We start from the raw sequence: 26,783 nt of genomic DNA, 5'->3' as shown, positions 1-26,783 counted from the left end.
CTCCAGCATTGCCCACACAGCGGTTAGTTCCCCGTGGCTGGCTGAGCTGCAGCATTCCTTGCATCACTTTCCCCTTTGTCGTGGTGTTGGGGCTCTAACACAGGGCACACGAGGGTAACTCACCTTGCCAAGGATGCTGGGACACCCTGTGGCCCTGGAACTAGCGAATCTTTACTGCGAGTGCAAAGCAGCCGCCGTCAGGAGAGACTTGGGCTGCCACAAGCTTTACTCTGAGTTCAGGCCTTGTCACCTCAACGGCCCAGGCTAATGCATTGTTTGTGTAGCACCAAGCAGCGGGTGGCTGGAAATGAAGCTTGTTGGCCCTCCAGCCAGCTAAGGAATCACTTCAGGGACTCAGCAGGTTAAGGACACTCAGCAGGTGGGAAAAGGGAGTTTCTGATCTCTAACCCGATGTGGCACATCCTATCCCAGCCAAGCCAGGAATCCTCATGAGCACCTGGTCCCTAGTGGGAGAGGAGGGCGGGGAAGGGGGGAGGTGTATGAAAGGCCACAATAGCAGTTCAGCTTGTGCAGCCCCAGCCCTGCCCCTGGCTTTTGCTTCCTGTTTTTGTATTGTGAGGCTTAAAGAGTTTCCGGCTGTTTTTGAGCAGCCAGCTCATTTGCATGGTGCGGTCAGGCCTTTCTTTTTAAAGAAGAGTGAGCATGTTGGAGCCATGCCCTTGGAGTGGGGTGAAGCTCCGGCTTTGGGCAGGGCCTGCATCCCCTCCTGCAGGGATCTCTGGGGCTAGGAGGGTGCAGAGAACACGCAGTGTCTTCCTGCAGGCGCACCTGCTCACTGGACTGAAGAGCAGAAGAAATCTGGGGGCCAGATGCGCAGCTGGTGTAAATCAACATCACTTTATGGTCTTCGCTGCTGAGCCACTGGCCAGTGCCACTGGCTCCCTACCTGGCACTGGTATTTCAGGCTCCCCTTTGATCCCTTGGCTCTCCCTCTTGCATTAAGTGTGTTCCCCTGGTGGCTCTGTGGCCAGTCCCCTCCCATTCGTACACAGGTGCTCTATCCCACAATGACCATGGCGTGCTCACCACCAGGAGCTCGGGGAGTGGAGCAGCTCACGTGGAGGCCAGGTGCATGCACGGCAAGGAGCTGGTGGCTACTGCATGGTCCAGCCAGCTTTAGGGTAGGGGCCTGTGTTGGAGGTTAGTGTTCCAGTCTTCGGTCCCTACCAGAGGTCTAGCTTTAAATGTGGTTTCCGGCACACTCCAGACCTGAGGCTTGGACATCTTGAGTTTTCTCTGAGATGAGTGTGCCCAGCACCTGCCAGCTTTCCCATGCGTGTCCTGGAGCATGTGCCTCTGGCAGAGTGAGGGATGGACAGCATGGCTGAGCCTCACCTATGCACATCCCACTTGCCTGCAGCGCTCTCTTGGGAGCAATGCCCAGAAGGCCTCAGTAGGCAGACTTGCGCTGCCTGCAAATGTTTGCAGATGACAGGATCTCCTTGGGCCATGCTGCAGCTGATCAGGAGGCGAGGCCTTTCACATGCTCCTTGGTGTGGGCCCGAACTTGGGACTTGTCCCTGCTTCGCTGCAGGCTGATCTCTGCTGGGAGCACAACCCTATCTTGCCATGCGAGCTGCGGCTTCCATTCCCCAGCTCTTGAAGAGCAGGCTTTAAAAACTCCCAAGGAAGGGAAATGGATGTTAATTAGCACAGCGGGAAGGTGAGGAGCTCTCCTGCGGGATAGGTGTCGCTCTGTGATTTCCCCAGGGGCAGCTGTACACTGTGTAAGTTACCATGTAATAACTGCGCTGGGGATTCACCTGCCATTTCCCAGCCCGGTCCCCTTTGTTCTCTGTGATGGAGGGGAATCTGTCATCTCAAAGTTTAGCTCTCGCCAGATTAGGGTGCTGCAAATCCCCTGATTAGCATGATTCTAATTTGCTTAAAGGACGCTTGTTTGTAATAACCCAATTAAGCAACTGATCTGGGGCAACATAAACTCTCGCTGACCTCCCAGGCAGTGTCGTGGGCAGGATTCCTGTGCCTGTGACACTGAATGTTCAAAGGTGCTGCTGTGCTCTGATACTGCTTTTGTAGACTGCTTCCTAGACTGAGTCCACAGTAACTGCCAGTGCTACCTAGAGCTCAGACTTGTCTCCAACGGCTTTGAAGCACAGAGAAAGGACTGGCCCTGAAGTTTGCTTGGCAGATGAGTTCTGTAGATACTTGATGCCAGACTGCTGGAGCTGGTGGTCACAGTAGAAGTACGTAAGGTCGGAGCGTAGATGTGCAGGCTTGATCCTGCTGGGGGCTCTGATTTATGCACCACACCCATCCGGAACCTTTGCTTTAAAACCCCACGGTGCCAGTCTCCTGAGCTGAGACAGCATGCCTGCCTCTCCCTCGTCGTCACCTCTGGGACTACCAGGGCTTCCCATGAGTTCGACAGGGCTACAGCTCCAGGTGTAATCTGCTGTCCTATCTGTGAGATCTCCTGGATTAATGCCATTTTCATCAGTCATTGTACAAGTCTCAGCTGAGGGTGAAAGCGTTGAGCTAGGTTTCTGTCACGCACTGCTCCCTCTACTGGAAAGATCAGGACTCTAAAGAGTGACTTACACTAAATCCAGCAGCCAACACTTGATCGGGATCCCCAAAATTTCGCCAGTAGTGCACTGAATCGCCCTTCCCTGTAATTCAGAGGGTTTGTCTGCACTGCAGTTGGGTGGTGAGATTGCAGCACGTGTAGACATGCCCACGCTAGCTTTGTTCTAGCCAGCACAAGTAACAACAGTGAGGCTACAGCTGCATGGGCTCGCCTCGCTCACCCAAACCCCTCTACATCCTCGAGTGGCCCCTGCCTTTCACTACTATTGTTACTCGAGCTAGCTTTTCTGTAGCTCAGAGGTTCTCATGCTGTGCTCTATTCTCCATTCAGGAGGTCCGTGGATAGTTCCCTCTAAGGTGTGCACCTGCGTGGCCACACATGAGAGAATGAAGGGCCACCCACCTATTTAGTGGAGCCATGCAGGTGTGGCTCCACTAATTAGGTGCCTGGACCCTGGAGAAAGAGGCACATGTAAGGTGAGGTGGTAGGTGGGAGGGGGCAGTGGGGTGAGAAGAGGGGGTGGGCGGAATTTGGGATGTGCAGGGCTGTGGTGGCCAGAGAAAGAGGTGACTTTCCCCAGCTCCAGGGCTGCAGCTGCTGGGGAGAGACAGCCCTCCTTCCCAGCCCCAGCTCGGGGGCTGCCGTGGCGGGGGAGGGAGGGCACATCCATCACATTAGAAAGGTAAGACTACTGACATTAAAATATGAGTTGTGTGCTTTTATTTGTAGAACAAAAAAAGTGTAAGGTTTTTTTATATAGTGCTTTTATCCAAAGCACTTTACAATAGTTAGCTAACGGTACAAACAACATTTGGAAAGATCATTAAGTGGTCCGCCGAGATCCTCAACAATTTTCAACTGGTCCGTGAAAAAAAAAAAAGTTTGAGAACCACTGCTCTAGCTAGATCAGAGCTAGCATGGGTCTGTCTACATATGCTGCAGCCACACCTCCCATTGTGGTGTAGTTATGCCCAGAGGTGCAGCCTGGGTGGGCTGTAGGCCCCAGCATGGAACGCTCTGCCTTGATCTGAGCAGCCTAGACACAGGGCGTGCCGGGACATGTGGATTCAGCACCTCACATCTTTATTGTTGGGGGGTGGGGTGGGGATTATGCTTAGTTAAGGACTTAGTCCTGGGGGGAGCTTTGAATTGCGCCAGGAGCGGTAAAGGATCGTCATGCTCTTGGTGTTTGGGGGGAAGCCACTCTTTGCCTCTCGTCAGTCCTTCTCCCAGGTCCTCCAACAGGCCCCTGCCCAAATGTGCTGCATGCAGTGAAGGCCCTGAGAACTCCATCCCAGGGCCCACCAGTGAGGGCTGCGTGCTAGAGGCAGAAGGGGTAGGGAGCATTTGCTGATCATCCCCAGCTGACAATGGAGGCAGAGTTGCCCCATCAGGGTATTTCTGCCTGGACTGCAGCACTGCCGCCCCATCTCCTCCCCTACCCCGGCACCTCCCTCTTCCTCACAGGATGGAGGGGTTTGTGTTTTTGACTATAAATGGCGCATAGCCATCAATTGTTTCCGCTCTCTGTGTGGTTTGTTGCCATAGTGACGAATACTTTCCTTTCTCCGTTTTTTCCTGAGAGCAGCACCGTATCAATGCAGCTCCGTAGCTGTGATTAGCTCAGAATGGGGTGGGGGAAAACAGCACTGCCCTGAGCACGAGACAGGATCTGCTCCCCCAGAAAAGCTCCAGTTATACCCAAGTACCGCACTTTACCCAGCCGGGAGCAAGGAAATCGATAAGGGTGGCAGATACATGCTGCAGAGCAGCATAACACAGTAATGGGGCACAAGACCCCCACCCGTATGGGGCTTGTTTTCTGAATGATGCAGCCCTGGCCCTTGGTTTGATTGTACCAGCCTCACTATTTCAATAGCTCAGAAGGCCTCTGATGGGTTTCAATGGGAGCAAAATCCTTTAGCTAGTGCAGATGACTCCCACTAGTGAAAGTACGGAGTAAAAATGCAGGAGGAGCCATAGTTCAGCCTGCCAGCAAAGCAGCCCCCAGCCTGCCTGGACTACACATCCCAGCATGCAGTGTTCCACCTTGATTGAGGAGCCTGCTACACTGCATGCTGGGACATGCTACAGGCTGAGGACCGACTGGCTAAGCAGCAGTTCTGCAGAAAAGGACCTGGGGATTACAGTGGACGAGAACCTGGATATGAGTCAGCAGTGTGCTCTTGTTGCCAAGAAGGCTAACGGCATATTGGGCTGCATTAGTGGGGCATTGCCAGCAGATCAAGGGAAGTGATTATTCCCCTCTATTTGGTACTAGTGAGGCCACATCTGGAGTATTGCGTCCAGTTTTGGGTCCCCCACTACAGAAGGGATGTGGACAAATTGGAGAGAGTCCAGCGGAGAGCAGCGAAAATGATGAGGGGGCTGGGGCACATGACTTAATGAGGAGAAGCTGAGGGAACTGGGCTTGTTTAGTCTGCAGAAGAGAAGAGGGGGGGGAATTTGATAGCAGCCTTCAACTACCTGAAGGGGGGTTCCAAAGAGGATGGAGATCAGCTGTTCTCAGTGGTGGCAGATGACAGAACAAGGAGCAATGGTCTCAAGTTGCAGTGGTGGAGGTCTAGGTTGGATATTAGGAAACACTATTTCACAAGGAGGGTGATGAAGCACTGGATTGGGTTACCTAGGGAGGTGGTGGAATCTCCATCCTTAGAGGTTTTTAAGGCCCAGCTTGACAAAGCCCTGGCTGGGATGATTTAGTTGGGCTTGGTCCTCCTTTGAGCAGGAGGTTGGACTAGATGACCTCCTGAGGTCTCTTCCAACCCATATCTCTATGATTCTATGTAGTTTCCATGGGCCATGGCTCCATATGGAGGATGAAGTGCAGCTGGGGTCCCTTTCTCACATGATTCCCCACCCGCAGTGTGTTTGTCTGTTTGGGCTGGGGCTCCATGCTCACACTAGGGAACAGATCCAGCTTGCTGGAATCTCTGCCGGCCTCTTTCCCCTACTCACTGGCCAGGAGATAGGTGTGAAGGGGACTTTATTTAACAAACATGGAAATGTTCCCTGGGCAGCTTTACTCCCATTGTCCTGCCATGCCAGTGGGTCTGAGTCCTTCTGGAACCAATGCTGCGGTGTGGCCCACTTTCCTGTTTTCCCCCAAAGCACCAGGTCTGTGCAGTAGCCGGGAGGGCAGAGCCCTGAGACCGCACCAAGCCACGTCCCTTGGCTTGCCTTGCTGACGCAGCTTCCTTTGTGTTCTCTCTGCAGCTACCTGAATGATCTGGAGAGGATAGCTAGAGGGGATTACATTCCAACCCAGCAGGATGTGCTGAGGACCAGGGTGAAGACCACGGGTATTGTAGAGACTCACTTCACGTTTAAGGACCTGCATTTCAAGTAAGTGGGAGCTGCAAGACATGCTGGCCCCTTCGTTTCACCTCTCCTGGTGTCACTTGGGCTTATCCCGTTCAGCCTTAGCTTTCCTTAGGGAGACGGGAACCTGTCCTGCCAGCAAAGCAATTCTCAGCGTGGCGCACCTGCAAATGCCTTGGTTTTTAAGAAGGAGATGCAGCCTCCGGGTCTGAGCATGCGGTGCCCTATCTTGATCCTTGTGGACTTGGGCCAATGTGGGCTGTTGCATGCTGGGACCTGCAGTCCTTACGGGGGTCAGGTCTGAGATGGAGTACAGCTTTAATTAGCTTCCTTGTGCCAAAGGTAGGGGCAGGCTGCCTGCAAGGATACGTCTACACTGCACACTAAGCCCGGGCTCCGACTTGGGTTTGAGCCCAAGCCCCCCTTCCAGGCACACACAAATCAGTCTGACCCTGCTAGGAGGTGGGTCAGAGCCCAAGTCCTGTCATTTTGCAGTGTGGACTCAGTGTGGACCCTTCTGACTCAAGCCGCAGCCCTGAGTCAGAAGGGCCAGGTAGTGCAGCGTGGATGTGTTAGCACAATGCAGTGTGGACACTCGAGCACGGGCTTGGAAACACTGAGTGCATAAGCCGGGTCCCTCAAACCCAGGTTTAGTGTGCTATTGTACCATAGGCGCTGACAGTTTGGACCGTGGTGTCTAAACGTGTCTGTAGCTGAAGCCTTGCCCAGCCTAACATCCGGCCTGCTAGGAGCTAGGCTCGACTCGGCAACGCTGACTCTCACTGAGGAGTTCAGCTGGCCTGTGAGGACTTCTCCTCCATTCGTGTCCTGCTGCAGCTGGCAGCCAGGCTGGAAAGTGAGGAGATGCGTTGATCCCTCTCCCAGGGAGGGAGCTTGTAATGTTGCCGTAGCCACAGTGGTGCAGTTAAGATCAGAACCAAGCCCTGTCCCCATCTCCAGCTCCTGCTGTGTAACCTGGGCACTTGTTGGATTAGCTAATCAATGCTCCTGCTGTGCTGGCGGGGGGGAGGCCAGGCTCAGCATGGGGATGTGGCTCAGGTGACCCCCGGCCAAACTAATTATTGGAATAAACAGCTACACTCCATTGACCTCATCAGAGCTGGGCCTGGGCTGCAGCTGGTACCTGGCTTCTATCCTGGGCTCTGCCACTAGCCTACGAGGTGACCATAGCAGGTCACTTTACCCCTCCGTCTCTCAATTTCCCCATGTGTAAATTGGGAATAATACCTGGTGGGCGGAGTCAAGATTTAATTCCCTATTTAGAGTACTTTGAGATTCTCTGATTAACGGTGCTAGAGAAGGACAGTGTAGCTAGCCATGTGTTAGTGTCACTGGCGTGTAGAAGAATTAGCATAGTGGAAACACACTGAACTATTCTGCCCTCCTAAATGTCTGTCTCCGTTTGCTCAGCCTGGCGCATGGTGTCTCGCGGGCAAATGAGTAGAAATCTGTTTGGTCTCAGCCTAGGCCACGCATTGCAGAATCTTCCTAGAAGTTAGCACAGCTGTCTTTTCAGAGCTGGAATAGCCAGAGGGCTGCAGGTCAGGAGTGGGGAGCTTTGGCAGAGTTGTGGCGAGGGGATCCCAGATCTGGAATAGTGGGGGGGGGTGGGGCTGCAGGTCAGGAGTGGGGAGCTTTGGCGGAGCGGGGCATTGGCAAAGGGGTGTGAGAGCTGCGGGCAGGAATGGGGGAGCGTGTCTATACAGTGCACTTACTCTCTTTACTTTCACAAGTACCAGACTGACCCGCAGGATACAGGTAGAAATAAGCATTGGCTTCCCACCTGTTGATACTGTATCATTCAGCTTTTAAATTTGTAGCTCCCCTAGCCCAATTTCTTCCCATTCCAAGAGGCTGCAGTGCGGCTAATCCCCCTAGCGCTATGTGAGCATTAACTGGGAGGGAGGGAGGGATGCAGCTGCCAGCATGACAGCAGGGCTGAGGGTGGCTACCTTAGCTCTTCACTAGTACTGTAACGAGACTAGAAGGTTTGGGGGCCAGATGGCAACGCCCTGACTCCTGTTGTTTGAAGTGGCCCAGCTTTACTTCAACGTACCACAGAGGCACTCGCAGGTCTCTGAAACCTGCAGGAAAACTAAACTTGCCACTGGAATAAAACTCTGTAATCAGTCAAGAAGCTCCGGAGATGGATCTGTTGCTTCAGAGGCTGCCCTGTCCCTGTGATCTCGCCAGGCTGCAGCCCAGCCTCCCACTCCCTGTGCACGATAAAATTGTGCTTTCCAAATGCCAGCCCCCAAATAGTACTGCACATGGAGTGGGAAGAGAACATGCTGAATGCACATGTCGGCACTAAGTATGTGACACATCAGACCTACTGGGTGCTGAGTGTAGCAGGTTTCCAGCTGATGCCTATGTACTCCTGGACCATGCTGCTACAGAACCAGCTCGCTGCCGTCTGGGCACGCTCAGCCTGACAGCACAATGCACCCAGGGAAGCCACCTTTGGCTGGGACTACTGTAGTTCGTCACATGAACGTAGCTGGAAAGGATCATGCACCCTCTTGGTTCACATCACGCCCAGACTAGGCCTGCCATTTGGTATCTAGCTGGGTTTATAGCTCCCCTCACCGTAGTATCTGAATGTCTCACGCTCTGTAAAGTGTTTCTCCTCCTAAGACACCTGTTGGATGGGGAAGTGCCACCCCTGGTTCCACTGAGGTAGAGAGAGTCCAAATGACTTGCCCGAGGTCACCCAGGCAGTCTGTGGCAGAGCAGAAGATGGAACCCATGTCTCTGGTGTCCCAGGGAGGTGCCCTAACCACTGGGCCATTCTTCCTGTCTATGACCATAGAAATTAGAGAATGGAAAGAGTAATAAAATCAACTGGTCCGTCCCTTTGGCACAGGTCCTAGTCCCTGTCCCCTCCCCCTCACTCCTGGGCTGCAACTGTAGTCAGACCATGGTTGTTAAAGATGGAGCGTGTTTATATTTTGTTGTTTCACCCAGGGACTTCAGCCCGCCAGCAGGTTTGTGGCTTTGTAATGCACTTTATTTAGCTAAGCCCGTCTGAGCCCGTATGGTCACTGCTGCTGCTGGTGACACCTCTTAGCAAATTTTATTGGGGTGACTTTAAAAACTGATTAATGGGATGATCACTCTCAACAAATAGCAGAATCCTGAGCTGCCAGACATTGGGTTACTGTTCATTCAGGGGACGATGAAATCGAATCGAATGAGATTACACTAGCTTGAAAAGGTGAGAACCTGAATCAGCATAAACAAGTTTAGTGCCCCCCTTTGCTTCCCATCAGGAGATGGAAGCAGCAAAGTCCCTTTCATTGTAGCCACCTGCACCATGGTGGTTACTGGGGATTGAGCCTGGACTTTGATCCCCAGCAGCAGAAACTTATATGGGGTGATTGAACGGTGTGCGCTCCCCTTCCCTTTAGCTGGGAGTGTGGTGCGAGCTCATATCTTCACGGGGACCAGTGAGGAGATGGAGGGTGAGCACCCCTGCTGAGCCAGTGGTATTACCAAAGTGTCCCTCTCAATAGGACGGAGTAGTCACCTCGGTGACTTAGGGCTGGTCCCTGCTGAAGAGTTACATCAGCACAGCTGCATCTCCTGTGTGTGAAAAATTCACACTTCGGAGAGAAACCGTGAAGCTGACCTAAGCCCCGGTGTAGACAGCGCTAGATCTACAGAAGAATGCTTCCGTCAACCTGGCTGCCGCCTCTTGGGGAGGCAATGGGAGAACCCTTCCCGTCAGTGTAGTGTCTAGACTGACGCTCTGCAGCGGTTAAAGTGTAGACGTAGTCTAAGTCCCTCTGACGCTCCTTCTGTCTGAAGTGCCAGCTTGTCTGTCTCTCAGAGAGCTAGTTACAAAGGTCTTGAGTCACTGATGGCAGCGATAGTGTACCCAGCACTCCAGTGGCCACAGGCATTTTGGGCATCTTCTCTGAGCAGAGTTTGACTATACCATGCTTAAAATGCCAGTGGCTTTCTGGTGCCCTGTGCCCCAGTGGGAGCAATGCAGGGAGACGGAGGTGTTGGGCGAGAGAGCTAGTGGAGTGGTGCCCATGTATTGCAGTCCTGTGGGATCCCAGCTCAGCTGTGGAAAAAGGGGCTTCAGCCTGCCTGGGAATCTGGTTCCTCCACTCTGAGTCACTTAACTATATACCCGTCTGTCTGGGAATGGATCTGGCCTTCAGGGTATTTAGTGGTGTGTGACATTGCGCTAGAGAAAAGCTCTGGAGTCTGTAGATTGGATTTTCAGTTGCCTTGTGCTTTTAGGGTCATCCTCCTCCAGAAAAGTCTGCCCAATAACTTTGTGGGTGATGTTCATGCACTTCAGCCACTTTCAGGCTTTCTTGCTTGCTCAGGAGTAGTTTAGACCCAAAAATGTAGGCCCTTCTTAAAATAATTGGGGTTTTGTAGAAAATGTCTTCAAGAATCTAAATGTCTGCTTCATTGTTTTTTAGATCCTCTGAGATCAATATGTCAGATTTAAGGAAGATACAGATTGTTACAGAGACCAGACAAAATACAGAGATGTGGGGGGGAATTGCAAACTATCTGTTTGAGCTTGTCTATAGCTGTGACACTGAGTACCTGTCTCTCAGCTGAAGAGCTCTGTGTAGCTCGGAAGCTTGTCTCTTTCACCAGCAAAATGTGGTTCAACTGAAGACATTACCTCATCCACCTTGTCTTACTAGTGAGAATTAGTCATCCAGCTTGAGTCATGGACCAGCCTTTGATGCACAGGTGGAGTTCCGAGAGGGGAGATGGTGTACAGCCAAGAAAGTAAACCAGATGTTCCGCCTCCAAAAAACAGCATGGGGCAGGTGAACTAAGGTTGCCCACTATGAAGGAGCTCAATCCATGTGGCATGGTGGTGGCTTTGAGCTTTTATGGAGTTCAAGAACATTAAGTTAAAAAAAATACCTGGCTATAATTTCTTCCCAGCCTCCTCGCCCCCATGAAATGTAGAGAAACATGATGAACATTCCAAAATACTTACTTTTGGCTAGGTAAAAAGAGCTGCTGGGGATTGTCAGGGCATGGCCCCAGTCCAGGGGGCTACCACAGTGCCATACTGGAGACCCCCAGCAGGAGAGCTCTGGGAGGAATGGGAATACAACGCACACTGCAGGAGTGGTGTGTGCTGCCAAAGGTGGAGCAGCTTTTCAGTGAGTGCGTTAAGGCACCCTAATTATTTCACACCCCGTCTTCCGGCCGGGCCCTGCATGTTTACATGTTCCTGGGATGCTGGGTTTCCTCTCTCTGATTGTCTCTGAGCTGGAATTCCTGGGTCTGCTTCATAGCATTGTTGAACAGATTGCTCAGCCTATTGGAAAAGGCCCATCTCAGCAGGCCGTGCACCCCTGCTAGCGGCATGGCAGTGGGCCAGGAGGAGGATCTAGATTTCAGTTGTAATGAAATTCTTGCTGGCTGATTAGAGAGAAGCCCGTTAACTCTAATGTCCCCGGTTCCATGCTCCTATTCCAGAGCTAGCCACTCATTGCTGGTGCTGCACCAGGAGCCTTTTCACACGGGCTGGTTCGGGGTTCTTCCTTCTCAAGGGTTTGGGCTGGTTATAGACCTAATGGCCAGGAGCGACCATTCTGACCATCTGGTCTGACCTCCTGCTTCACACAGGCCAGAGCACACAAGGGAATCGAATGGGCTAAAGTGACTTTACCGCCCTGACTGTATCTAGGGGACAGAGCCAAACAGCCTGAGTGAACCCTGTCCAGAAGGAGAACACGCAGCGAGAGCGCTGTACTCCTGAAGGGGGTGACCTCTTCACAGTGACCATTCGCAACAGCAGTAGAGTCCAGCCCCAGCTGATCACAAAGAACCATGGGCCATCAACCACGGTGTGGGGCTGGAAACTGGGTCTACTTCTGTCCCCAGCTCTGCACCTCAGTTTCCCCATCCACACAGCATGGAAAATCATATTTACAGGGCCCATTGTTTGTAAAGTGCCCTGAGTTCTGTGGATGCAATGTAAATCTGAAGCATTATTTGTGATAGCAACACACTGCTGGAATATCCCAGAGCTAGCTCTTCCTTCAGCAGGCAGGGAGGGTTGTAAAACTGCAGCAGCTGAATGGCTTCACTCCTCCCCCACTTCCCCCTTCTCTCTCTCCCCTCCACACCTCCCTAACTCTTTGTGCAAGTTTGATGCACTGCAGTTATTTCCTGGCCAGTGTGCAAATCCACAGACGATGTGAGTAAATCCATTCCAACAGCAAACTGTTGGTGCTCCACCACTTCCATACAGAAGGCCTAACCACCCCACTCCATTTTTCCAGGGGCCCTGTGCATGATCGCCCAGGTTAACAGCAGCCACGCCTGATCCTACCCAACAGCTGTTAGGTGGCCCCTGTGCAATAGCTTTACCATGTGAATATTCCTCTCTCTTATCACTTATGTTCTTTTGCCATCAGTGGCTGTGTTGAAGAAGCTAGAAATGTTTGTGAGAGAAACAAAGTCCTATTTGATGGCTTAGTGTCTGTGATCATATCCAAGGGGTAGCCTGTTTTCTACAGGCAGATGTAGCCAGAAGGGATCCTGTCTCCTGTGCCCTCGTAATTGCTACAGGTTTTGAACTCTCTTCTCTGCAAATGCCTGTTTTTTTACAGGCCTTTGAGGCTCTAATGCGAAGCCATTGAGAGAAAGGCATAAAAGGGGTCAAACAAATTAAATCCCAGTTTTCTGACCTAAATGAAAATCACATGCTTGCCTCAGTCCTCGCTAGGTTGGGGAGCCCTCCTGCCTTTGCTGAGCAGGGTCACGTCAGCTGATGTTGGCAAGGCAGGGCTCATCCTGAGCCGGTTCATGTCCTGTGCTGACAGCATACCTCAGTAATGAGGAGCCATGTGGAGCGGAGTGGGGACGCGACCCCATCCTGGTGAGATTGATTTCATGTTTAATCCAGCGCCCGACAACTGTGCCAATTTGGTACTTTCCACGGCCTGGGCTGCGAGAAGGGGAGGGTGTGTCCTGGGGTTGGGAAGAGAGCTCAGTCGTGGCTCTGGTAGAAGACACTGTCCGTTCTCCCTATTTATACCCAAGTGCTGGTCCTTGCATGCCTAGTAACTGGGCATCAACTACTCAGCGCTGTGTGGGAACGCCGTGCTTTTCTGCTGGGTCGCATGCGGCTGGGGTGCCAAAGCCATGGGTGGTTCCTGCTGAGTCATGCCGGGAGGTGCTTCCTCTAGAGAGGGTGGGGGAGTGTCTTTGGGGCAGGGGAAGCTGGGCCAGAGGAGGGCCTGGAGGAAAACCTGAGGGACAGCCACTTTCAGGGAGGAAGCTTGGGCAGAGGTGTCGGTGCTGTTGCTTAGAGTTACTATGAAATCCAAGCACCAGGAAAAGGGCTGGATTTGGAGCCTGCCTCGGACAGCGGAGGGAACGATGTATTTCCTGTCCCATTGGTAGAGCCCTGCATAGATACACAGTTTATACCCGCGGGTGCAGATATCCACAGCTGCAGATATAATTTATGTATCCGTGCAGGGTTCTACCCATTGGAGGGTCTGCGATTGCATAGGGAGGCTCAAGTCTCCTAAGTGGGCCTGGGAAGGAGGCGGCCTCCTGGGGTTCCTAATTCAGGCCTCACTTATACCATAAAACAAATGGTGGGAGTAAGTGCTAGCCACCCTGGGGTCTGAGAGTCAAGCTGGGTCACTCCCCTTCGTGCATGCTCACTACTATCTGAGCATATAGGCCCCTGAAGACATGCCTTGGTCTGTTCGGTGACCCGGGCACACTGCACTTGAGCTCGGCTCACAATTCTCTTGCTGTGTGAGCCGGACTCCGCCTCACCCTGCCGTACCTGTGCTGACCCTGCAGGCCCCCAGGATTGAAAAAGGAGCAAGAACCTCATTCCTACAGTAACTAACTGCAACTCTGAACATGCCTGTAGAGTGGGTTTGTGGCAGCCCTAGCTAAAAAGAGCTGCTGGGGGTTGCCAGGGCACCATACTGACTCATGGACTCTAAGGCCAGAAGGGACCGTCATGATCATCTAGTCTGACCTCCTGTGAATTGCAGGCCACAGAATCTCACCCACCCGCTCCTGTAATAGACCCCTAACCCCTGGCTGAGTTACTGATGTCCTCAAATCATGGTTTAAGGCAGGGGTGGGCAAACTACGGCCCGCGGTCTGCATCCGGTCCGCCAGCTGTTTTAAGCCGGCCTTCGAGCTCCCACTGGGGAGCAGGGTCTGAGGCTTGCCACACTCCGGCGCTCCAGCTGGGGCGCAGGGTCATGGGCCACTCCACGTGGCTCCTGGAAGCAGCGGAATGGCCCCCCCTCAGGCTCCTACGCATAGGGGCAGCCAGGAGGCTCTGCTCTGCACACTGCCCCCTGTCCCAAGGTCCGCCCCCGCAGCTCCCATTGGCCAGGAACCACAGCCAATGGGAGCTGCAGGGGCAGTGCCTGCGGACGGGGCAGTGTGCAGAACTGCCTGGCTGCGCCGCTGCGTAGGAGCCAGAGGAGGGACATGTCTGCTGATCCGGGAGCTGCTTGAGGTAAGTGCCGCCTGGAGCCTGCACCCCTGAGCCCCAACCCCCTGCCCCAGCCCTGATCCCGCTCCCGCCCTCCAAACCCCTCAATTCCAGCCCGGAGCACCCTCCTGCACCCCAAACTCCTCATCCCCACCCCACACCCCCAGCCGGAGCTCTCACCTTCCTGCACCCCACTGCCCCAGCCCGGAGCCCCCTCTCACATCCTGAACTCCTCATTTTTGGCCCCACCCTGGAGCCTGCACCCCCAACCAGAGCACTCACCCCCTCCTGCACCCCAACCCCAATTTTGTGAGCATTCACGGCCTGCCATACAATTTCTATTCCCAGATGTGGCCCTTGGGCCAAAAAGTTTGCCCACCCTTCATTTAAAGATTTCAAGTTACAGAGAATCCACCATTTACACTAATTTAAACCTGCAAGTGACTCGTGCCTCATGCTGTAGAGGAAAAACCCTGGGGTCTCTGCCAATCTGACCTGGGGGAAAATTCCTTCCCAACCCCAAATATGGCGATCAGTTAGACCCTGAGCATGTGGGCAAAATCCAGGAGCTAGACAGCTGGGAAAGAATTCTCTGTAGTAACTCAAAGCCCTCTCCATCTAGGGTCCCATCATTGGCCATTGGAGATATTTGCTGCTAGCAGTCACAGTTTGGCTATATGTCATTGTAGGCAGTCTCATCATACCATCCCCTCCATTAACTTATCAAGCTCAGTCTTGAAGCCAGTTAGGGTTTTTGCCCCCACTTCTCCCCTTGGGAGGCTGCTCCAGAACTTCACTCCTCTGATGGTTAGAAACCTTTGCCTAATTTCAAACCTAAACTTGTTAAGGGTCAGTTTACATCCATTTGTTCTTGTGTCCACATTTGCACTTAACTTAAATAACTCCTCTCCCTCCCAGGTATTTATCCCTCTGATGCAGGGGTGGGCAAACTTTTTGGCCTCAGGGCCACATTGGGGTTGCAAAACTGGATGGAGGGCCGGGTAGGGAAGGCTGTGCCTCCCCAAACAGCCTGGCCCCCGCCCCCTCCCACTTCCCGCCCCTTAACTGCCCCCCTCAGAGCCCCTGACCCATCCAACCCCCCCTGCTCCTTGTCCCCTAACTGCCCCCTCCTGGGACCCCCTGCCCCTAACCCCCCCTGGGACCCCACCCCCATCCAACCCCCCTGCTCCCAGTCCCCTGACTGCCCCAACCCCATCCACACCCCTGCCCCCTGACAGGCCCCCTGGGATCCCACGCTTATCCAACTGCCCCTGTTCCCCGTCCCATGACCGCCCCCCCCTCCCGAACCTCCACCCCATTCAACCTCCCCCTGCTCCCTGTCCCCTGACTGCCCCCTGGGACCCCCCGCCCTTATACAATCCTCCCCCCCCCCCCCCAGCCCACTTACCACACCACGCCGGCCGCAGCCAGACACACTGCCACTCTGATCGGCAGGAGTGTGCAGCTCCGCAGCTCAGAGTGCTGCCCATGCGGCGGCGTGGCTCTGCGGGGGAGGGGCCGGGAGCTCAGGGGCCGGGCAGGACGGTCCCGTGGGCCAGATGTGGCCCGCAGGCTGTAGTTTGCCCACCTCTGCTCTGATGTATTTAGAGAGAGCAATCATATCTCCCCTCAGCCATCGTTCAATTTGACTAAACAAGTCAAGCTCTTTGAGTCTCTTCTCATAAGATAGGTTTTCCATTCCTCAGATCATCCTAGTAGCCCTTCTCTGCTCCTGTTCCAGTTTCAATTCATCTTTCTTAAACATGGGAGACCAGAACTGCACACAGTGTCCCAGATGAGGTCTCACCAGTGCCTTGTGTAATGGTACTAACACTTCCCTGTCTCTACTGGAAATACCTCGCCTGATGCATCCTAGGACTGCATTCACATTGACTGCTTATAGTCACTAAGGTCTTTCTCCTCCTCTGTTGCTCCCAACTGATACGTCCCCAGCTTACAGCAAAACTTCTTGTTGTTTAGACCCCAAGTGAGTGACATTGCACTTTGCACTATTAAATTTCATCCAGTTTTCAAGGTTGTCCAGATCTTCTTGTATGCTATTCAGGTCCTCCTCCGTATTGGCAAAACCTCCCAGCTTTGTGTCATCCACAAATTTTATTAGCACACTCCCACTTTTTGTGCCAAGATCAGTAATAGAAATGTTAATAAAATTGGTCCCAAGACCGATCCCTGAGGAACTCCACTAGTAGCCTCTTTCCATCCTGTCAGTTCACCTTTCAGTGGGACTCTTTGTAGTCTCCTCTTTAACCAGTTCCTTACCCACCTCTCAATTCTCATAGTAAGCCCCATCTTCTCCAATAAAAACAACGAGGCGTCTTTGTGGCACCTTAGAGATTAACAAATTTATTTGGGCATAAGCTTTCGTGGGCTAGAACCCGATGTGACGGAGCAGGGAGCGGAGCGGATTTGACCTGGGTATGTTGCCTGGGAGTTACATTGGGGATGGGAGACTTCCCTTGCAGGGAGATACCTGAGCCAGGAGGGGGGTTGGGAGAAGTGACACCTTCTGCCCGGGAGACTGAACAAAGGAGAGGAGGGGCAGAGGGGAGGGGAGAGAGAGCTGCTGGAGGGATTTTTTTAGTTTCAGTTTGGGGCTGGGTGGTGCAACGTAGGGAACCCCAAGCTGGGGTCTAAGCTCCCTGAACCCCCAGAAGGACTTGATTGAGGGGTCCTGGTTGTGCCTACAAGCTCTGCTGTAGACTGCATTCCTATTGTCCAATACACCTTCCGTTTTACTGGCTGGCTGAGAGTCATGGTGAATCCCAGGAAGAGGGGTGTAGGGCCCTGACTCCCTGACACTCCGTAACACCCACTTCATCAGATGCATGGAGTGGAAAATACAGTAGCAGGTATATTTATACATAGTACATGAAAAGATGGGAGTTGCCTTACCAGGTGGGGGGTCAGTCTAATGAGACAATTCAATTAACAGTAGAATACCAAGGGAGGAAAAAATCACTTTTGAAGTGGTAATGAGGGTGGCCCATTTCAAACAGTTGACAAGAAGGTGTGAGTAACAGTAGGGGGAAATTAGTCTGGGGAAATGAGGTTTTGTAATGACCTGTCACCATCTTCTCCAATGTAACTGATAATTTCCCTGGTGGACCTGTATCAAATGCTGTACTGAACTCCAGGTAAGTTACTGGAGATTATAAGGAGTAGAGCTCCAGAGCCCCACCTCACGGAGCCAGGGCCAGTTCCTTCGGCCAGCAGCACTGAGTGTTAGTGGGGGGTGGGTGGGCATAGTGTACCCACACACCCTGAGGGGAGTCCACACTTGGAAGAGAGGAGGATCTGGTTTGTTTTTTTAATCCATGTGGCAGCCAACATGTGGTAACATCCTAGTGTGTACCAGGCACTTTGTGGTTCTCACGTGCGTTAATGGGTCGAGGTGAACCATGCGCTCCCCATGCACTCCCCCAGTGTTTACCCTGACCTGCTAACAGGTTCAGATTGCCTTATTTACATGTGGGTGTTGGCAGGTTTTAGTTACCACATGTTAAAAACCCTCCTCTGTAGTGAAGACAAGGATTTAGGGAGAGGGTGCTTGTTCCTTTGGTGTACGTGGTGGTTCAGAGAGAGCTGACACGTCCCTGCTTTAGGACATTCATTCCAGCAGGAGCTGTGGGGAGACTAGACAGAGTTCCAGTCCTGTTATCTGTGTGGCTGAAACGATGAAGTGAAATGCTGATCAGTCGCCAAGCAAAGAAAAACACATCTCCAGAGGATTTCAGTAGCGAACGGTTTGCAGGGGAAGTTGGAATGCAGTTCTGTGGGTTTTGCCAGTCCTCGTGCTTTATTGCTCTGGAGGGTCTGTGAGCAAGGAGAGAGAGCCAGCTGTGCACGCCAAAAGAGACTGGGCCTAAGACTCGCTGCAGAGGGAGCCTAGCAGTCAAAGGTGGCTCATGGAGTCCGTGGAATATAGACTAGGACTTCTCGGCTACTCCTCATCCTAGCCGGAAAGACTACAGCCGTGGTTCTCAACCTGTGGCCCGCAGGCTGCATACGACCACATTAGCATACAGCTGTGGCCCAGCTCAGCTGTGTGCTAAAGGCCATGGGCTGTCGCAAGCTCCATGCAGTGGGGTCCGGGCAGGCAGCTACTGCCAGCTGCGGGCTGCCGCCCAGCCATGTACTGCAGGATGCGGGGTCAGGGTTTCTGCCCCCTGCCCTGCACTCGGCTCTCCGCTCCTGGACCCACTCTGTGGAGGAGTCTCTGGGCGGAGGATGCTGGGCATAGGGGTTTGTGGGGGCCACAATGATAAATAGGTTGAGAACCACTGGACTACAGCATACTTAGTCCTCTGAAGAGGATCTAAGGTGGGCAATGCCCACGTAAGTGCCTCTCTCAGCACCTAGGACCACTAACAGCAACACTGGAAATATTGTACATATCATAAATATCAACTCCACAAATCACAGCGCCCCCCCCCCCCATCTTCTATCTCTGTGTAGCTCAAAAGCTTGTCTCTTTTACCAGCAGAAGTTAGTCCAATAAAAGTTGTTACATCACCCACCTCGTTTTAAGCTAAGGTAATTAACAAGTGAAATGAGCAAATGTTTGCTGAAGAGCAAAGCCACAGAGCACTCAGGATTGCAGCTGCTGCAGCTACAGTGTGAAACTGCCATCACCATCAGATGATTGGTGTCTCTCTTTTCAACTGTGGGAGGAGCTTAGAAACATGGGAGAAGCTAAGCTATTTAGATATAATAACCTAGATAGATTTACTTCTCCTTACATCTGTTCCATAGCAAAGATTCCTCTCCTTGGCAATCATTGCATTATCCTGGAGAGAGAGAGAGAGAAAGAGATCTTCATATAAAGGCTGGGTTTCTAAAACGGATCATTGTCCATTGAAAGTGAAAGGCGTTTTGCTCAGGGGATAAATTGAACTTTGGCCCTTTTGTGAGTATGTTACAGACTCACAGGTCATGCCCACTCTTGACCCCGTATGGTCCCTGGGGGGTCCTTCAGTGTGACAGCCCTTCTTGGGGTCCACTCTCTCTCGGGGGTTAAGCCCCTCCACCTCCTGGAACCGCACCTCTCTGAGCCTTAGCACACCTGTCTTTCGTCGTAGGCCTCTCAGGGAGGCCACTCACTCTGGACCCCCAGGGCCTCTACTCCCAGAGGGAATAATGCAACCCTGTTCTCTAGACCAGAGTGACTCTCAGCCAGCGTAAAACAGGAGGATTTATTGAGCATCTGAACACAGCATAGGAAACTCTCAGGGCCCTCAGGCCTGGCCTCCCTCACCACAGTACATCTAAGTCTCCTCTGCATCCAGGTGGGCTCTGCCTGGTCTCTCTCCCCAGTCCAGAGACCCTGAGCTTTCCAGCTGGGCATCCAGCCCCAACAGCTCCTCCCCTGTCCTTTGTCTTCCGTCCCAGGTAAACAGGTCACTGGGGCCCTCTCTCTTCCGTCCTTTGTTCCCCTCTGGCTGGAAATGGTTGGTCAGGTCACCAGGGTCCTCTCTCCTCAGCCCTTTGTTCTCCAACTGGCCAGAACCGGCTGACTGCCAAGCTGGGGTGGGCCTCTTAGTCACCAGGTCACCAGTTGTTAGGGTTCCCCATCTCCAGGCCATTGTCCGGGGGTCCCGGCTGCTAGGTGAGGTCACACGTGATCCTCTGCAACAACAAACTCTCTCCCACCACCTTGTTAAACATGCAGCACACAGGGAAACTGAGGAGCGTACACACTATGCATGTAAAAAACTAAAGATCCCCAACTTCATCACAGAGTGTGCTTTAATGATGTATGAAAAAGGCCTGAAAGGGTTTTTAATAAGTGTTTTTGCTTGTTTCCTACATCAGAAATGCAGGTCTTCTCTAGCCTGTTTTTTGTTTTGAGGAGGCTCAGCAGGTGACTAGAGAGCAGGTAGATGCATGGCTGATCTGTCTCCGAAAGATGCACTGTTATAACCAAACTGATCTGTATCCATTAGGGGCTCGGACCAGTGCAGCTGAATCCAGGGCACTGATCTAATCCCAATGTGGCATGATTTAATCCTTTTCTACACACAGCCTGTGCACTGATTTAGCGAAATCTGTGCAACCCCTGTAGTGTGGACACTCTTAAATTAGTTAAGTTTAAGGCCAGGTCTACACATTGTTCAGTGATGCAAAAAATCCACACCCCTGCAAGATGTAGTTAAGCTGACCTACCCCTCGGTGTAACAGCACTAGGAAGAATTCGTCCATCTCCCTAGTCGTGGCCTCTTAGGGAAGTGGTTAACTCCGGTGGTAGGAGAGCCCCTCACATCACCGCAGTGAGTGGCTACTGGAAGCGCTTCAGCTACACCACTCTTGCAGTTTAAGTGTACACACAGCCCGAGTCAATTACAAACTGAAACTGATTTGGTTTCAAATCACACCGTTAGTTACACTCGGTGTGTCGTCCAGGCCTAACATCCCCAGAGTTCCTGAGTGTAATGTGAGCAGGTGCCTGCTGCACGCACAGGAAGCAGTACTGTCGTTATCTGACAACGTGCACCACTTGGCAGTCTTAATGCTTTCTGCACCTTAACTACGGAAGCCATCCCACACCCCAGTCATGTGAGTGAGTCTGATCATCCCTGTTTCACACATGTGGAAACCGAGGCACAGAAAGCCGAGGTGACTACCCCAGCGCCACCCAGCAGCAGAGCCAGGAATAAAACTCCAGAGCTGCCAGCTCCCGATCTCCTGCCCAGTCTCCACTGACGCCCGCGTATGCCTGGCAAGTTAACGTTCAGAGCACTCACTCTAAACCAGCAAGGTGCTAACCCCATTGGTCCTCGCACGTTGTACTGTAACACAGCGTTCTTATCCTATTTAGCTCAGCAGCGCTACATGTGACCAGTGTAATTCGCTCTTGAGCCATGCATTTCCTTTGCACTGCTAGGATAGTTGTCGGAATGTGTGCAAGGCTACTGAGGCCTCAGCCTCTGCTTCCCAGCGCTTGTTGACAGCATCTTCCCAGAGATCCATCCTTGCTTGCCACAGCACACTCCCTGCTCGCCTGCAGGCTGCAGTAATACCTCCCATGAGGCATGGATGCTGGAAGGGAAAAGGGAAGTTTACACTTCCCAGGAAGGGAGGAGGCTGTTTAAATGGCTTGTCTGTGTGACCTTGTCTTCTCCAGGGAAAAAAGGTTTGTTCTTAACTCAGGTTAGCTGACATGAGGTAAAGCTGCAGTGAAGGCAAGGCAGTTGGTCATTTTCACATGAATTAGCAGGTTGAGATAAAGACTGGAGCAGCCTAGGATTTAGCCAAGTAGACCTGCTAACTTGTCTTCACTGGGATTTTAACAAGTTCGCTAACGTGTTAAAAACACACTTTTTTTCCCCTAGTGGAGGTGCATTTTTATCCCCAAGTTAACTATCCAGTGTTAGAATCCTATGTCTACACCACACAGCCAGCCTGGGTGATTGGCACCTGGGTGTGAGCACCCGGGTTAGCCTAGCCTGAGTGTGAGCGTCCCCACTGCAGAGCCCTATCCGTGTTAGCATCCTCACTGTCTCTGCACTCACCCATGTGTGCTGAGGGCACATCCCATGATTCTTTGTGCTGAGACGCTCTGGGATTTTCCCCCCAGTCAGTTGTCAGTTGCGGGAGAACTTGTCCTTTGCGGGGGAATTCTGGGAGGGCACAGGACTCAAACCCCAACTTTAGAGCCATTCAGATCACCAGCTGGCTACAGACTTGGTTAGACGTTGCAGTGTGGTAAGGGCCAAAATGCAGCTAAAATTCTCATGTCCGACTTGCTGCTGTGACGCTGCTGTGCCCAGGAGCTGAGGCAGGAGTTTGCTGACTTAGCAGAGGGAGGGGCACATTGGCCTGGCCAAGAGAACAGCAGCTAGTCATCTGAGCTGGTGCCAGCACCACTTAATCCTTCCCAGATGGCAAAGGGGTTTCTAAGTAACGTGAGCAAATGATTCTCAACAAGAATGATTTACTCTGCCCTCCTGAGCATCCCCAGGCAGCCTGCAGACTCCTAGGCTCAGGTCCTCAGAGGTGTTTAACTGCTGTCAAGGCTGATTCTCCACTCTGGCACTTTGAGTGCAGAAGGTGAGGGCCTGCAAGGAGTCTAAAAATTAATATTGGCCACTCCAGGCTGGTATTAAACTCCCAGGGTTACAGCTTTTCTCTGACCTTGGATGGGTAGATGATGCCACCACCCAAGTGCAAAAAAAAAAAAACCCTTTGAGAACTCAGGAAGGCGCACTTGAGAATTCCTTCCTGTGGGGTAACCTCAAGCCCTTTCATCCCTCCTCTGGGGAAGAGCTGAGAAAGAAAACAAAGAAAATCAGCTGTTGCCACCAGCTAATTAAGCAATGTGCACAAACCTCTTAGGACACACAAATCCAATCTTGTTCTTAAAAAAGGTAAATTTTATTAAAAACAAAAGAAAGAAAATACATCTAAAAACTTAGACTATTGCTAGATTTTAAAAAGAACCACTTATAATAATTAAGCATCAAAATAACTTCCTTGAGGTCCAGCTTAAAGGTTACAAACAAAACAAAAGCATTTGGGGTTAGCACAGAGGAGTCTACAAGCCATAAAGAAATAAGAGATAAACCTAATTGCGTCTTCCTAGACATTTCCTGATCTACTTACATATCTGGGGTTTCAAATGAGTAGATTCTAGGTATGATTTGATACCTAGCTTAAACTTCTTACCGCATTGCTGCTTTGTGTCCCCTTTCTGGAAGAACAACCACAGACAGACAAAAGGGGAGTCTTGTTTCAATTTTAAAAAGTTCTAGCCTTCCCATTGGCTCTTTTGGCCAGGTGTGCTCTCACTTCCTTTTACCTATGCATGCAGTCAGACGTTTTAACCCTTTACAGGTAAAGCAAGTAGAGAACAGCTACCAAGAGGGATTTTATAGCTAACTGGCTGGCTGGGTGTCCATAAAAGGGAGCTACCCCCTCCCCCCCTTCATTTATCACAGCTGCCGAGCATCCTTTGAAAATCTGGGCCTAATTAACTAATTGAGCCTCTCAGCTCTGGGAGGTTGGTCTTACAGCTGGGGAAACTGCGGCCCGTGGAGGTGACGAGACCTGCCAGGGTGTCCCAGCCAGTCGGTAGCAGGGATGAGTGGCTCCCAGTCTCAGCCCTAGCCAGCTCTCCCTCTCTGGACTTGGGAGTCGTTGATCAGGCTGAGGCTCAGCAGTGGGGACGGCACGGGAGCTCCCCTGCTGCCGTGACGCTGGCTGTTTGCTTGCAGGATGTTTGACGTGGGCGGCCAAAGGTCAGAGAGGAAGAAGTGGATCCATTGCTTCGAGGGCGTGACGGCCATTATCTTCTGCGTGGCTCTCAGCGCCTACGACCTGGTTCTGGCTGAGGACGAGGAGATGGTAAGGATGGGAGAGGGGCTAATCCGGCCCTGCATCGCTCGGAGCTAGTCTGAAATGCACAAGCATGAGGGACCATGGGCTGAGTGTCTCCGGCTCAATCCCCCGGATCTGTGCATGTTCACCGGGGAGGGGGTTTGCTGCGGGAGGCTCCAGGCCTTTCCCCCGTGTCCCCCCTCCCCTCTCCCCAGCACTCCAATCTCCTTCCTCCTGCCGGGTGCCTTCTATCCCCACCTGCCCCCACGCTCACTGGCTACCATTGCACCACCTCTCTTACGCAGGGGACAGAAACGAGGGGTGTCTGTAGGTTAGATGGGTGCAGGAACTGGGCATCTCAGCAGACTCATTAGCCCTTGTCTGGGGCAGTAGAAAGCTGTGGGTTTGCCTCATCTGATCCTGCCAAAACCAGAAGGGACCATTGGGTACGTCTAATCTAAGCTGGATAACCAGGCCAAAGACCTGCCCCCAAACAATCCCAAGAGCAGCCAGTTTTGACTGACAAATTCCAGAGATGGAGACTCCACCACAGCCCCGGTAAATTGCTCCAGTGGCTCATTACTCACTGCTAAACAATTCTGCCTTCTAGCCATGGTTTATTCCACAATTCCACGAGCTCTTCAGTGATCACAGCGACGCATTGGGTCCTGCGGGCGTGTTGAGCGTAACTTGGTTAACATCATCTCTCTCCCCAAATTCCGGTACTCCACAGCGACAAGGCTGGCATTTTGGGAAGGGTGTTGTCTCAGTGCTCTGTAAGGTTGGCAATTTGGCACCAGCAGTGCATGCAGTATTGCTGTGCCAGGCTGGGCTATGACAATAGCTTAACAGCCAAACCGTCCTCCCTTTTCATTCCAATGCCCCAGCACATTTATCTCTTTCCTTTCTTCCTCTTTCTGTGGCTCCACATGATGTTGATGATTAAACCTGTGTGCACATGTCATAAACTAGCCGTCTGATGCTTTCATGTGGCTTCTAGGAATTCCAGCTGACCGTGACCATCCCCCACATGCTTTCTACTCTGAAAACTGCTCTGCAATAAGATTTATGGGTTAAAAACATTTAAAGCTTCTCAGAATTCTCTTAGAACTGAGTTAACCTGGATGCCGAGGCCCCTAAACATAGGAGACATGAGCACCCCCATCTAGCTAGACTCCAGTGGGAATGGTTGAAGTCAGTTCCATCCAGGAAACAGCGGAAGTGCATGAGGCTGTTGGTGCCCAAACTTCTCCAGAGTTGAGACACGGTGCCCCAAAATCCAGTGATCTCCTCTGTATAAAAGGCAGAGGTTCTGGCTGTGCTGGATCCTGAGACCTTCCCCAACTCATGCTAGTCTGTCTGATGTCCTTGTATGGCCCCATCACTCACCCATGAGCAGGGGAGTAGTATTATCCCCATTGTACAGATGGGAAACTGAGGCCCAATACTCAAAGGTATTTAGGCACCAAACTTCCATTGATTTCAACTGAACTTGGCTATGGCATAAAGGAATTTGATTCCAGTGGCAGTGAGACCCCTAAACATCTCTGAGGATCTGGGTCAAAGTGACTTGCACAAAGTCACACGGAGTTTTGGGGGACATAGGAATTGAACCTGGGTCTTTTGAATTCGTCTCATGCCCTAACCATTAGGCAGCCCTTCCCCCTGCCATTTCCCTGGCTCCTAACCCAGTTCTTGCTCTGTCCGGGTTCCGTCTGGCTCACTGAGTGCCTATGGTTGGTTGTCTTGCCAGAACCGGATGCACGAGAGCATGAAGCTGTTTGACAGCATCTGTAACAACAAGTGGTTCACAGACACGTCCATCATCCTCTTCCTGAATAAGAAGGACCTCTTTGAGGAGAAGATCATACACAGCCCCCTGACCATCTGCTTCCCGGAGTACACAGGTAACGTGCTGCTTCTCGCCAGGGTGAAACCCATCCTGGCTCCCAGCGGGCGGCGAATCAGCCACTTCAGCATGGCTCCAGGATGTGGTCTGTAGCTCAGCACCTGCTTTGGGTGGAGAATAAACTTGTAGCTCCTAGAATTTCCATCCCAGACCTTCCGCATTTCAAGATCATTGGCCATACCCTGGTATTTTAGGCAGCACTCACAGGCTACGGGCAGGAGGTAGAAACGAAAATGCCAAGGGTTGGATTATCTTGTTTATACATAGATCTTACTAGGCCTGTTGCGCTGAGATCCCTGCCTGTTAGTACGGGTTGTGGCTGGGAGGAGGTGACTACAAATGGGAGGTCCTGTGTCGTCAGGAGCGATTGGGTGCCGTTGCAGACCTCACGAGAGGCATCTGTTTAGGAATGCGTGAAATGAGCATGTGGACGGTACAGAGATGAGCATGGTATAAAGGCTCAGCTAGTAGATCAGATGCAATAGGTCTCATGCAAGATACACAAGGCTCTGAAGAGCTGAGAGGCTCCTGGCGGTGCCAGAGGAACTGTGTGACGTTGTGCAGTCTATATGGTTTTATAAAAATATAAGTGAGTATAATGTAACTGGGATATGCTTCATGCAAAAGGTCTCTTGTAAGGTATCATTACAAAGCTTATAATCTACTGAGTGTGATCATCCTATTTGTAGAAATGTACCACTCTTGTATCTAAAACTAGAAATATAAAATGTAACTCTGAGGGCCTATTGTAATTATGTAAAGTGTGGGCCATTAATGATGGTTTGGAATCTTGATGACTCCCATTGTCTGGAGATGGCTGTTTACCTGTGAGTCTTCCTGTATATGTGTGCTGGCAAGTGAGTAATGAAGTCTTGCAGTGACGTGATCATGTCACCTGAACTGGAATCCATCTTTAACCTGGTGCTTTTCCAGTGAGGGGGGTGGAAACCCAGAGAGACAAAGGGTTCCCGCCTTATGCAAAAGATATATAAAGGGGTGGAAGAGAACAGAGAGGGAGAGGAGCCATCATGGAGAATCCCCTAGATAACACCTAAGCTGGAACAAAAGCTGTACCAGGGGAAAGAATTGTGCCTGTGAGCTGGTTTTCAGGTAAACTTGCAGCTTTGGGACAA

The 26,783-nt window shown here is 51.9% G+C and overlaps 1 protein-coding gene across 1 annotated transcript in view; it reads left to right on the top strand.

The window, feature by feature from the left end:
* The window catches only part of GNAI2 (G protein subunit alpha i2), a 196,898-nt gene that overhangs the window by 159,051 nt on the left and 11,064 nt on the right, over positions 1-26,783 (top strand). Inside the window, exons 5-7 of the mRNA XM_065408104.1 lie at positions 5,810-5,938; positions 23,639-23,768; positions 25,495-25,648. Coding sequence (XP_065264176.1) covers positions 5,810-5,938; positions 23,639-23,768; positions 25,495-25,648 — 413 coding nt within the window. The remainder of the gene's footprint in view (positions 1-5,809; positions 5,939-23,638; positions 23,769-25,494; positions 25,649-26,783) is intronic.

Source organism: Emys orbicularis, chromosome 7 (assembly GCF_028017835.1).
Source record: "Emys orbicularis isolate rEmyOrb1 chromosome 7, rEmyOrb1.hap1, whole genome shotgun sequence".
Classification (NCBI taxonomy): domain Eukaryota; kingdom Metazoa; phylum Chordata; order Testudines; family Emydidae; genus Emys; species Emys orbicularis.
Note: the sequence above shows the minus strand (reverse complement) of the source record. Positions and strands in the feature narration are given on the sequence as shown.